The following is a 14,364-nucleotide window of genomic DNA, read 5'->3' on the forward strand; positions in this document are numbered from 1 at the left end:
AGCAATTTACAAAAATACATTAAAAAATAGGTCTTAAACTTTTTAATCTGAATGAACAAGATAGAAGTAAATGGGATAAGAGGTTCATAAATGAAAAGATTCTTCTTCGAAATAAAGCAGTGCAAAAACAAGTTTGAGAAGTTCAATACTTCTGGGATTTTCCAAGTATCTTGGGAATGCTTAAACATTTTTTTTTTTTTTGATGGTTCACAAAACCAAAGCAGTTTGAATTATTTTCAGGAATCTGGATTAACATGCAGGAAATACCATATTCTGTAATAATAAAATTATGCTTCTTACTTCAATTTGAAAGCTGATATTGTATTTGAGAGAAAAAAAATAAACATATTCAATTAAATCTACACATACCAAATAGGTAATTCTGCATTGCATACAGAATTTTTGAAATCTGCAAAAAAAAATTACTTTTCTGTTTACTCTATTTACTCACTCTGACTAGTGCATGAGAAAAATAATCAACTGGTATCATCCCTGAAGAATTCAGTTTCTCTTAAAAAAAAGCATCAATCAACAACAGCTCAACTTCTTTATTAAAAAAACCCCAAGGTAAAACAGATTACCCTGACATTCTCCTAACCATACTCTTATCTAAGATTAGGTGGTGTGACAAATATGTGATGTAAGCCAGGCTTTTGCGCCAACAAATAACAATAGCAAACATTTTTTTAACAATAAAATTTACTCCAAATATGTGTTTATCTGATTTAAGAAATTAATATTTACAAATAAAACAAATGCTACTACATACAACTATTTCAGCTCATCACAATATTCTGTCAGCAGGACTTGAGTTTCGATATTCCTATATTCAAAGATTTGCAGTTCTTTATCCTCTACAGTATCTGGTCAATACAGGAGGACACACCACTTTCTATTTGATCACTAGAGCAGGAAGCAAGGGAAAAAACCCAACAGAGCTACAACCAATTGTTTCACTCCTGAATACAGAACAAGGAATAAAATTAAATTATATAATCAAACCATGATAGTTTGCCATAATCGATCTAAACAGTACAGACAAGACTATTTTGTTCAGTCAGATTGGATTTATGTTAAATAAATGTTAAATATCTATACTACCTATTTATGCTATGTTAAATATCTAATAGATTGTGGTCATAATTCTGCCTAATGTGCTGTAAGCACCTCTTATAAACTTACCTGTAAAATGTGAGGGTGCTTCTTCCTAACCTACAGTCAAAAATGAGACACAAGCTCACATTTGTCTCTTTATAATAAATTGAGAGAAACAGACATTTTCAAAGGTGAAATTTCCCATAATCTGTAAAAGGCATCAGAGATGCATCAAGTGGACAGCCCTCTGGGGTGTCTATTTCTATCAACTACATAGCTCTTTCAGTGACTAGCCTGAACTTATACATCTTTATTTTATTATTTTTAACATCAAAATGTAGATTGAATTAACCCTCACAACAGGATCTCCCAGTGTCTTACAGTCTGAAGTAACAACAGAGAGGTATCAAGTGGATGCAATTATAAACAGTAATCAAGAGAAGTGATGTTGGAGCACTTATAAAGTTTCCCCTCCATGTGGATCCCCTGCTACCTAATCACCCAAGGTAACACTGTAGTCTTTCAACAAGGATACTTAAGGAATCTTTCTCCTCTCTTCTTCTGTCTAGTCAACAAAACTTTTACCAACTCAAATTATCACAGAGACTTCTGCCCCTTCACTACATTTGACTGAAGTAAACTAAATCGATTCAAAAATTGCTAGGACACACAAAAAACCCCACCAGTCTTATTTCTAATTACATACAGGTTTCAAAGCTCTTTTCAGAGATACATTAAAAAAAGTTTTCCCTCCTTTAAAGATGAATTAACAGTGACAGAGAGATGTGAAGTGACTACTAGCACCAGGCAGCTGGTTAATGATAGAGTTGAGAACAGAATCCAACCTGATTCCCAGCTTTACTCTCAAGCTCATCAGCCCAAAAACTAAGAATCAGTGAGATTCTGCCTGTAAAATATCTCCAATGAAATAGAAATCTCTATGAAATAGAAATGACTCTCTGTATCATAAACCAGACTGAAAATTGTTGAGTACAGAGAATACATTTCCTTTTTGGTGGGAAAAAAAAAGACAAAGCTTTGTATTAATCATGTATATATGTAACTAGTAGATAAAATCATTTAGTACAAATTAAAAATGTCCTCAATTATTAGCAAAATATGTTATTCTGTTTATCTTATTTGAGTATTATAATGGATAAGTAAATGAATTTGATGGAGGAAAGCATCCAGGAAGCCCTCTGGAGTCTCATTCAAAAATCAGCATAAAAACCTACTTTAGTTTTTCATCTTTACAGTAACACTGTATTAATGACAGGCAGCTGTTACATTTGCCTGGCAAATCCCTGCTGAACCACAAACTTAGAATAGCTTTTTATTTTAGCAGGTATCTTTAGCAATGGATTGTGTATAAAACAGCTTTCCCCTACAACAGTTACTCCCACCATCAGGTTGTTCTTAGATTTAGTTCTTCTCCACAGACTCCATCATGAGCCTCTTATTTCTTTATTGGTATTACCAAAACCATACTTGAATAGCAAAACATATTAATCACCTTTCTGTGAAAAGAGTTTGTAGTGAAAGAATGGCTGAGGCTACAAAAGGACATTCTACTGGAATGCTACTACAGCAGAATTATTTACAGTCTCTTCACGTTTATTTTGCCCCACACAAAAAATAATTAAACTTAAAAGTGAAATACAGAAGTTGCTGTCTCTGATCCCTGTTCTACATGTATTTTTGCAACACTACAGCACATACTGAGTTACTAAACCCAATGAGTTGCAACAAAATTTAACTAATTAAAGACAAATTGTATTATCATTACATAAAGACTTTATCAATTAAACCGTATTATTAATTTGTTTACAAAACAATGGGTTTCATTATTCACTCAAACATCAGAGTAAATGACTAAAGCTTTCATTTTCATATTTATTTATGACTAGATAATTATGCACAAAGAAGGTGATTTAGCCTCTTAATCTACCTAGCTTTCCCAAGTTTAATTGCTTTTTAATTATAAAAATCATTACTGTCCCAAGTGTCCTTAACTGGATTTCCACAAACTTGAATAACATAAGACTTCTCCTTACCTTATCAAGTTCTGGATCTTGAAAAGGAAATTTGCTTATAACTATTTTGTACTCCTCTTCATTTGCTACAGGAATAGGGCTGTAGTTGTCTGCTTCAAAAATATCCCTGATGAATTAGCAAAGTGAAAAAAAATTTGACATGCAATTTACAGTATTTTCTGATGTTAAAACATGTAAATGAATATAAATTTTACTACCACACTTATGTGTGCATCTTCAAGAAGTTTTAAGAATTTAGCACATCCCAAATATTACTTCGAAAGTACCTTATATATGCTAACTCTTTAATCTGTGTCTAATCACAGATTAAAAAACACCTAGAAGTGTTTTAATATGTGCATAATACATCAGAGGAACCTTAGATCAACTAGTACACTCCAGAGTAAACCATAATATAGTTATTAATTATGGTAACCCACAGCTTCCTACACTAATGCCGATATTCCGAGTGTCTCACTTGGGCACCAGAGCTACATTGAGCCAGTGGAGATGATTCAGAACTTAACCAGGCCTATGGCACAGCACAGTTTGAGTGCCCTCTGGACTTCCCTACTAGTCAAATGACTATATTAGACGAGTGGGGAGCTCAAGAACCTTAAGTGGTCAATTTAATGTTAAGGTTTTCTGTAATACAATGTAACAAACTTTATGGTAAACAATTTATGCACGTTTAGACATCACACCCTATCTACAAATACGCTTTGGAGCACAGTCTCAGACCGATGTATTCCCGGGTTTAAAACTTAATCAAAGAATTCCAAGGAATAGGTGGAAATTAATGTGCATTAAAAAACCATGAAGATATACTGGCAATATCAGTAGTTTGTCAGGGAGATATGCATATCAGCTAACTGTAAACATTAAGACTAGATAAATAAGGAACCTAAAGCCCTATTGTAATAGATTAGAATTATTATGTTCCTAATGAAGAGAAACAGATGCCTCTCTCCTGCATATTTCTCCAGTAATGTCCCTTTGGAGACCTTCCTTCTCTCCATTAACTATAGAAGCAGTATTTGATGTCTCTTTCCCTAAACATTAGTCACATGTGATGAATATCTCCAAACTGAATATATATCCAAACTGAAATTCATACACAACACTTGAATTAATAAATTCTTCCAGAATTATATACTATATCATAAAAACTTGAAGCTAGACAAAAACAATAGATGCAATACAAAAGACACAATTATTTTGATATACTAACCTGAACAATCCAGACCACTTTTTAAGAAGTGTTTCATTGTACTGGTCTCTTATCTCGAATAAAAGATCAAATAGTCGGTTCACAGGAAAACCATAGCCCTAAGGTATAAAAATTAAGGGGGATAGTTCAAGAACTAATACATTCAACTCCCATCATAGCACTTCAGGACTCTGAGATGGGACTTATTACTCAATCTTGTCACTTCTATAAAACAAATTGTAGTACTTTAAGCACACCACTGTAAGTTTATATATCAAATTTTTACCAAATAATTTATCCTATGCATTTGGAAATTTGCCCCACTTCTCTTTGTTAAACATTGCAAGAATACTTGCCAATGATGTTCACCTGGTCTCTCACCTAAAGAGTTAACGATAACTGAAATGCGGTTCTTGTTTAAGATGAGATGTAAAGTATTTGTAAAAGACAAAAATATACATAAATTACAAAACACTAATTTTGCCCAGACATGAATAACTGATGCTAGCTGGATAACCCAGAATGCATACATTCAGTTTATAATACTGAAAAGGAGGAACTAAGGCAAGAAATACATATATTTTTAAACACTACTGTGTAATTTTGGGTTTGATTTGCATATATGATTCATGAAAACACAAACATTGCACTTACATAAAGTTAAAATTTGACTACAGGAATTTCAGTTAAAATAGTAATACAGTATGTACCTGCAAAGTATCAGCAAATACTACAATGAGATTCTTCAATTCCAGAACAAGATCAGGATCAGTGCAATATGACTGAAAGCGAGAAATTCTGTTTTTGTTAAGAGGATTTAAAATATGAGACATATTTTCAAAGAACAGTAGCACAGGTTAAACTCTCCAGCCTTAGTAAAAAAACCAGACTCACTTGTCCTTACTTAGTTCATATGAGTTAACAATAGTATAAAAGTTCAGAAAAAGTAAACTAAAATATGAGATTCGAATGTACTGAAATACCGAGCTAACATAGAATTTTTCTAATACCTTTTCTTCAACATAAACATAACACTACTATAGCATTGAAGAGAGAGCTCCAAGGGGTTTGCTGGTGGAGTTTATTTTGGAAACATTGCATTTGGAATGATAATTAGGAACTATTTCCTGGTGGTGCTTTCAGTGCTGAACTATTCAATCTGATCTAATGAAGAGGTCAGTTGAGACTAATGAGGAAGGATTGCAATAATAACAGCAGATTAACTCTGCATATTCTAAACTGCTGGACTAAGAGAAGGTTTGGAAGACCCAGTGAGTTGTAAATCAGTGGAGGATTATGCAAATAGCCCATGGCTGCGGATCACAGCCTGATACTGTGGGGAAAAACAAAAGCTTGGCAGGCTCCCTCCCAAATCTGAGAAATTTTTAATCACAAGAAAAATAAAACATGAGATAGGTGTAATTTTTCACTTTGTTGCTATCCCAGCTTTAAATACACAGAGCTTTGAAGTAAGAGGATTTAAACTGCAATACTGATAAGACTTCTCACTTACTGAATGTGTTCTAAGAACAGCAACAATCTTGGAAAGGGCCATGTTCCAGAGTTCATCAGTATATGTTCTAGTTACCAATCCTTGGGTTACATGTAAAATGTGGTCTTCTACTACAAAGAAACTAAAAAAAACCAATGCTTATATTATTCAGTTGTTTGCTAATATTAGAGCAAATTCTACTCTTCACACACAAGCACAGTCAAACCCTTCCCCACTGGAGCAGTGACACTTGGGTAGGTTTGGTGTTCAATTTTGCCCAGAATGAAGTCAAAATGTGAAACAGTTTGTTTCATCCCCTCTGGAATCCAGGATTCTGAAGTGTCCTTGTAGGGCACAGGGCTGGTAGGATACGGATGCTCTTCTCTACTCAGATCCAGCAACAATCACCCACACAATTTGTGCAGTAACTGAATCTTGCAGAAGAAAGTCTTCAGACAATGAAAGAACACAGAGTGAATAAAGCATCAACAGATTAAAACTGAAATAAATTTTTATTTATAAAACTTACCCTACAATTTGGCTGAAGTATCTTCTATAGCCTTCTACTGTTTCATGCTTTCAGTGGAAAAGGAAACAAGTTTAGAAACAAAAATACCACTAAGCATTAGCTACAACTTAAGTCAATGCGAAAAAAATAAAAATTGATTACCATGCTTGACTGTGGCTGCAGAACTAATCGTGCTTGTTTCCTTCTTTGCTTTCTGTAGTAATTTTCAAATATTTCTCCATCACCCTAGAAAAAGAGTAAAAAGTAGTTAAAACAAGAACATTGTTTCAGTATGAAAAAGGCACTTTTTAATTTCAGGGTAGAATTCTCTTAAACTCAGCACATATTTTGCATGTATTCCATATATAAACCTCCAGCTGTCAGCAGCAAAGTTTTGCATGAATGAAATACGCAGAAATTACCTTTTCCTATAAAGTAGCCAAAAGCCTGTACTGTAAGTAGAAATTTTGCTCGTGCCTATATTTTGTCAAGCAATATGGATTTTAAACAGTATGTCTGTTTTTCAGCTACAGCTTTCAGAGTATACTAATATTTATAGATAAGGTATATTAGCTATTACCCTATAACTGAAACTCATAGTCTCCTAAAATATTTCTCTAGGTTATTCAAGAAAGTAACTACATTGTTACAAAAATGTTTCTCTGAATATATGACACATCTGAACACTGCCTGCACTAGCTTTACCTAAGAAAAAACAAATATGAGTTTTATTGAATATTTCCTTATTCTCTTTGGATTTATGAGTGTGGACTTGGATTTTTCTCTTATCATGATCCTCAAAAATACAAAACCTTCTGTGCCTAAAGATTATACTGTGAGGAATTCAAGTGACATCCTACTTATCTCATTAAGATGACCACTCAGTAGAAACCATCTGTCCATTTGAAATCAGTGCTACATTGACTCATCATCTACCTACTGAACCCAAAGTAATTTGTCTGCAAGCAGAATAACGCAACTTAGCATTTTTAAGGTTTGTTTTTACTTTATGAGCCTATTATTAGACCAGTGCTATTTAGAATTCCCTTTCTTGGTCTTCCAAAAAATCTCCAAATCAAATTATTAGACATTTTATACTACTAAGCTAACACTACTTACCTAACTCCCTTATAAGATATAACAAAGAAAGTTTACATTGAGATCATAATGAACACTTCATGATATTTAGAAATAATGCTAACCTAAGAAAATCTCAAAGTAACAGAGAGAATTATCTTAAAAACAAAAAAAAAATCCACTTGAAACCAAGATGCAAATGTATTAGAACACTGTTTGTTGCAGCAGAACTTTACACAGTGTGCTCTAATTCATACAAACACGTACTGATCAGACACACTAACCATTCATCTCCAGCCCAAATATTCAATGCAGTTGTCAGATTGTTGACTTCTACTGTCAGTGTCAAATCTCTACCCAGTCCCGACACGAGCTTCTCAAGTGAAAAGGGTAGCTGCTCTTCTCAAATCCACACCACAAGTGGAGATGTAAAATATCTTACCATTATTTACAGACCATGCTATACTATGCAGTCAAGATCAACAATTCAGGGATAACAACTGTCTGAAACAGATGTGCTAAAGCAATCAGCAGAATATAGTAACAACCTTGATGATTCACTCACTGAATAAGCAAAGCCTAGGCAAGATAAAATATGCCAAAGCAAAGCATTTGTTTTGCCCAGTTTCCAAAAATTCATGACTTTATATCAACAGAGACAATAAATCAGTTTATATTTGGTTATAAATTCTAGGAATATTGCTAATATATCAAGTGCTGTTTCACTACATAGATACATTTATTTAACAATGATACTGCGTTTCACTAAAAGGTAACATTACATGCCTAAGGGATAAGGGTATTTTCACCAGAATTTAAATAGACAGCACAGATCTTTATGTATATTGCTCAGAAGTTTCTAGTTTAAAGAAAGGCTACTCATCAATAAATACAGTCTACGTTTGGTATGCATTTATCTTGTCATCACCAGGTTGGAATCCCAAGCTATGTAGTATCCTGAGGTATATAAAAATTGTGCTTTCTTCTTCAATATGAAGAAGCAGAGTAAAAAACTTCGGTCCTCCATAAAAATAGAATATTTTCTACAATTTTGTAGCAGAGACAGGATTCATTAAGACCATAACATTTGCTGCGAGGTAAGTCCTTGTTATAGAAATGTAACGAACAGCCACCTGGTATCAACTCCCCTCCTCTGCTGTCATCATTAAGTTCTCTAAACTCAAAAGGGATGGTTTGAAACACAAGATAAATGAGAACTCCAAGAAGTGGTTAATGCACAACTAATTAGATGATGTTAGCAGGAAATCCAGAAGTCCTGTCCTGAAGACAGTAACAACCCTTTCCAATGTCAGAGAGCACTCCAACTTGTTTTCTGTCTCCCATAAATTTGGAACTTGGTAAAGTTGCTGTGCAAACCCAAAAAGCATATCCTTGGGTCAAAGATCCAACACTGGGATCCTTGTCAAAGTGAAAAACATAATTATATATCACTTTTAAATGCCATCTATCGACTTTATTTTCTGTTCCTTTATTATACTAAAGAAAGGATAAGCAGATGTTGTCACTGGTATGTTTAACTTTACACATTCTTTTTTATATGTTATTTCACACTTTGTTTTCTGTAAGAAGAAATAGTCCACTCTTTCAATAGCTTTGGCAGCCTGTCTTTCTGTCCCTCCCGATCTTTCATTGAGTTGAATAATTACTGACAGTTTTGTTTGGAAATAACATTCTAAACAGTATTTCAATATATAAGCTTTCATGTAACACAGCTGCAAGGATTCCATAGAAAGAAGATAACCCAGCCTGAATGCTTGAAACCAGTCCAGCTGAGATTGTAGGATTAGCAATACTCACAGGTACATCATCTTGACTTAAGTCATTGATACTTATATTCTATGAGAAATCTGACTTCAAAAGTAATTGAGATATAGGAAAGATGAGAAAATAGCAAATAATTTGATAGCATGTTTCCCAAAAAAAGTTTTCATCCTTGTCAGTTTGTGCACTGAATCTCTTTTACAGAAATTAAAATAGGTTATTGTGTCTCTGTCATCGAATCCTATTTAATCTGCCTGAACACACTGTCAGAATCCCCAGATTTTGTTTCCTATTTTTCTCTACTGTTCTGATTTCCACAAGATTAAGAATGAATATTGCTATGTTTTGTAATATTGATCCAAACATTTGGGTAACACGGAACACTTGCAGGAACTGCAGAAGTGCCAATACCAGTATTGAGGTAAATATGCATATTTTACATATATACTTAAAAACACTTAGGTAATTAACATCTTACTGTGTCCTTTATTATGCATATAAAACATGGAGTCATGCCTGTGTATCCCTACTCTACCCATCTCAGCTGGTTCATCCAGAACTACTAATCCTAGAAGCAGTATGCTTGCATGTTTGGGAACTATTAAGAGTGCGAAAAATGTGAAAACGAATATTCAACTACAAATATTTAAATACCCTTTTGAGGTGACTTTAATACATACCAAAACTGAGTAGATGTGCAAACACCTATAGACTGGAGAAAAGTCTACAAGATCTTGGGCAGTCAAAACCTGAAGAAGGAAAGGAAAAAGAGGAGTAATAAAACATAAAAAACATATAATTTGCAAAATGTGATATATTGCCAACAGAACTTGCCTATGTAAGAAGAACTCAAAAATGTATGGTTTCTATCACAAAACAATAAATCAATTGCTTGAATCTCTCTTCCCTTCGTACTACAAGTACTATATTTTATTTATGTCACACCACCAGACTCCTTTCTCTGTTTCAAAGCATCAGATTTAAAGGTCTAAATGCTCACTGTTTCATTCAGTTTAGGAATAGCAAGTATTTGGCAGATGAGAAAGTTCTAACTCAAGCTCACGTCCTCAACACCAAAAGGCTGGCTTTAGCAATAGCAGAATATTCCAGTGGGCCACATACCATTTACAGTGGGCAGGTAATGCATAATATCAATTGCAACTGAATTCCAGAATAATTGCAAGCTCTGTCAATCTGAATGTCCTCAAACATGATGCTAAAGCTAGCATTAATACAAATAATATTTTGGCCCTATTTTTTCACCCTAAAATGCTGCTCTGGACTGGTGTCCCCTGAAGGTGTTCTGCGATTCTTCATAACTAACAACTACAATGTACAGACAGGGTACTGCAAGTTTCGTTAAATAAACCTAAAAAATTCACTTTAAACAAGATGTACTGATTTAGAACAAAGTTACCTCTTCTTCATGTTCATCATCATCTTCAAATGTTCGCTTCAATGTCATTTCATTCTTGGATTCTGAAATTCTGCTTCTACCTAAATGCATATTCCGACCGTAGTTTACATTATTCTGCTTCTGAAGAGTGGTACTAAAGGTCTTCTGTTGCTGTGCCTGTTTTAAGAGTAGAATCAATAAGGAAGGACATAATTCAAATTTCACCACTGATGAGCATACACTAGGACATGAAAAACAGGTGGTGCCATTGAATACACACCAGTATAACTGCAAGATGAGTGCCCTCAGCCTACACCAATGATTTTGCCTTTAATCAATCTGGGATGATAAATGAGTTCAATAGTGAATTCTGCAGTTTTTCCTTAATCTCCAGAATATAATTTTAAAGGCAGAAAAAATAAAATAAGCAATCTGTAATTTTCCTGATCATAAACTGCAAACAGAGAATCAACATTTAAATGAAGTACAGTTATCACAGAGTTTCCAACAATTTGTTTTCTGTCTTCAGTTAAGCCTAAGTGAGCAGTCGGATGCAGAAGACAAAGGCACTTTATTGTCCTCACTATTAAAAGAAATGCAACGAGGTAACACGGCACAATCTTGCAATTAAGTTTCATTTATAATAATCAATGCAGCATTCTACAAGAACCCTAGACGACAAAATGGCAACCCAACCTGAATTCTCTCCAACAAGAAGCGAAATGAAAACTTTATTTGCTCTGAATAATTTTAGAAGTATTAACTGGTTTAAAGCTTGCCCAGTACCAGTGCTTTAAAGAGGCAGATTATTTTGTGATGGAATACACAAGGCCTCCACTTGTCTCAGTCTCCCCCTGGCTTTACTTCAGTCTTCTGTATTAGTAGTATTTTAGAGAGAACTAGGTAGTATCTCAACACTTCTTTTAGTCTAATTCATCCTTGCCATCTGGTTGGTGCAGTAGCTGCCGAGCTACAGACAGTCCAGGAGTTGACTACTCAAAGTATCTCACAATTTTTTGAAACTTGAGATATACAGCATTTCTCCTTCCTTTCCCAGGGAGGAAACTACTTCTTGTCTAGGACACAGATAGAAACTACACAAGATGTTAGCAAGCTCTCCGTCTTTACTTAGAGGTCTATGTGATAACTATAACCCTTGGACAAATCTTTTGGGATAATTCAACACTGAAATTTTCACTAAACAACAGGACTGAAATCATCCTGTTACGTTGGCTTACCTGCTTCATGGCAGTCTCCCCAATTCTGTCAGAATGTTTTCGAATACTTTCTAAGAAATCTTTTAGATCTGACATGGATATTTCTTTTATTTCTTCACGCAGTTTTGGAAGATTTTCTATCATTATCTGGCAAAACCGATATTGGCTAACTCTAGGAAGATATAGATTTTCAAGCTGTTCCATTGTTTTTAAAGCAGAATAGTATCTATAAAGAAATTAAAATAAAATTATGTAGCTTATAAAAACTTCATAAATTAATTTATGAAATAAAGGATATCAATATCACACATGCAATCAATAAGCATCTAACGATATTACTCTGTTATTAGAAAAAGTAAGAATCAAAACACCATCCATATAATGCTTTAGTTTGGAAAAAAACAGTGAACTGCCAGAGTGACTCAGTCAAGTAAAAATTTTAAGTAGGCTCCTATGGTATTAGCTGTTCTGATCAACAGTCTCAACACCACACAGAGCATTCTGCAGAATGGAGACACTAAAGTCTCACCTTTATCTACCCTTCTAGATTGAATTGGTTAGGGTTTTTTATTAATTTGATTTTTTTTCTGAAACACAAATTGCCAATCACCCAACATGTGCACCACACAAGGAGAAAAATCTTGAAAAAGCATGCCTGTATGTATCTGCCATCTTTAGGTATATGTGAACACATACACACCTACACCCACCCTCTTTCCACCATCCTTAGTCAGAAAACACATGTATGAATGAGCAAACAGTTTCAAACTGAAATACAATTCAAGCTGCTGGCTTCCTTCAGTAGACAAGCAATAACAAATTACTAATACTAGAGTCACGACTTCTTGTTCAATTCTGAAATTAACACAATGTTTTGAATTTTCTCAATCAAGCCATTTCTAAGCTAACGACTCAGCATAGCTGGAGGACGGGAAAGATCTTTCTTTTATTCCAGAACAGAACAGCTTTCAGAAGACTGTAAATAAAGAGATTTCAAGTGTAAATTAGGAGCTTTAGTTTATTATATACTTGGTTTATATAAAATATACATAAGGTGACAGGAATGTTGCACATAAGAAAAGGTCTGGGGGGTTTATGTGTGTGGTTTTTGTTTTGTTTTAAATAGCAAATGACCGAGAGTGCCACATGGTGAGACTTCTGGGGAATAAAACCATAATAGCATCAAAATTGTATAAAAGGTTTTTATTTAAATTATACGGATCAGCTTATCAGAACACTGTTAGTTCATCTGGAAGGTTTTTGACTGCTGTCTCTAAGATCAGAATTAACATAATCCATTTTAAATCCATTCTAGAGTCCCTTACTAATTATACATATATGGAGCTCAGGACCTTGCTCTTTTAACATCTGTTCTGATAAAGCACCAAAGTCTTATTAATTTGAAGGTCATCTGCAGGTCAGGTTTTAAATTAAAAAGTTTTGCATATCATTTCATAGAATTATGCATTTGGATATTTTGATTTTAAAACATTCCACAGATTTAATACTGAAGATTTTGCAACAGTATTATTAGTTCCTACCCCATATTATCAATCATATAAGGTGAAGATTGACCATTTGACTACAAATGAGTCAAAGTATCTTCAAAGTTATTTTTTTCATATAAATAGGGTATTCTTCCGTCTATTCTTTTGAGCTAATCTTGTAAGAATATGCTCCCCAATGCAAAATATATAATGTAAGCTTTGAAACTGAAGACACAACTTTGAAACACCAATAGAAGTGATATGATAGGACTGAGCAGAACTTATCCATCTCATCATCAGAACCAGAAAAAATTGTAGGATGGACTTTACTAATAACTCCAAACTATAAAAATGGAGCCTTCTAAAATTAGCAAGAAGGAGATCTGGAAACTCAAACACACAAAAATAAATCAAATACCCACAACAAACAAACACCTTCCCCCAAGGATGAATATTAGTGTTTCACATCATGTTATTCTTTACAAAATGTCCCAGGCACAGAGTAGTCAGGTCTGTATAGAATTTGAAACATCAACACACAAAAAAAGCCAAAATTAAAATAAAATTACCATTACATTAATGTACACAAAGTTTTATGTTTTAAATAACAGAGAGAACTTTTAACATTTTTATCAGCAGAGTGTCTTTGGAGGCAGTTAAGAGAAATAGCATAACTTACTAAAAAAGCCCCATCAAGTTAAACTACAGTGGTCAAGAAGTTACATAGAACAAGAGCAAGATCAATTCAAAGACTGAATTTTACTGAGAATAATTTATTTGTACACAAGTCTATTGAGTAAAGAAAAGTGCAGTTATATCACAAAATTTCCTACTAAAAAAAACAAGAGAGACAAAATTCTCATTTTATTTTAATTAAGGAAACAAACTTAGTTTGAAAAAAAACCAGCAGTTTTCTCCAACTTTTGTGCTTCTCTTAGAGGTAAATACTGCATATTCCTGCTTACTACATTTCCACTGAGTAAATATGAAAAAAATTTCTACAAAACAAATTTGGTAGAAGAAAGTTCCTTGGAATTTTTCAATAATACTACAGAAAAGTCACATTC

At 33.8% G+C, this 14,364-nt stretch overlaps 1 protein-coding gene across 10 annotated transcripts in view; it reads right to left on the reverse strand.

The window, feature by feature from the left end:
• EXOC6 (exocyst complex component 6) overlaps positions 1-14,364 on the reverse strand; it is an 88,616-nt gene that overhangs the window by 46,883 nt on the left and 27,369 nt on the right. For 6 of the 10 annotated variants that reach the window (XM_027647759.1, XM_027647756.1, XM_027647761.1 and 3 more), the window contains exons 6-14: positions 11,832-12,036; positions 10,615-10,770; positions 9,878-9,946; positions 6,501-6,584; positions 6,360-6,406; positions 5,852-5,972; positions 5,049-5,120; positions 4,360-4,457; positions 3,150-3,255 (exon numbers count right to left, since the gene is read on the reverse strand). In XM_027647759.1, coding sequence (XP_027503560.1) covers positions 3,150-3,255; positions 4,360-4,457; positions 5,049-5,120; positions 5,852-5,972; positions 6,360-6,406; positions 6,501-6,584; positions 9,878-9,946; positions 10,615-10,770; positions 11,832-12,036 — 958 coding nt within the window. Of the gene's footprint in view, positions 1-1,182; positions 1,213-3,149; positions 3,256-4,359; positions 4,458-5,048; positions 5,121-5,851; positions 5,973-6,359; positions 6,407-6,500; positions 6,585-9,877; positions 9,947-10,614; positions 10,771-11,831; positions 12,037-14,364 lie in introns of all 10 variants that reach the window. The other 4 variants (XM_027647755.1, XM_027647757.1, XM_027647760.1 and 1 more) reach the window with 1 other exon arrangement.

The sequence above is a fragment of the Corapipo altera genome, unplaced genomic scaffold, assembly GCF_003945725.1.
Source record: "Corapipo altera isolate COAL_440 unplaced genomic scaffold, ASM394572v1 56, whole genome shotgun sequence".
NCBI classification, from domain to species: Eukaryota; Metazoa; Chordata; class Aves; order Passeriformes; family Pipridae; genus Corapipo; species Corapipo altera.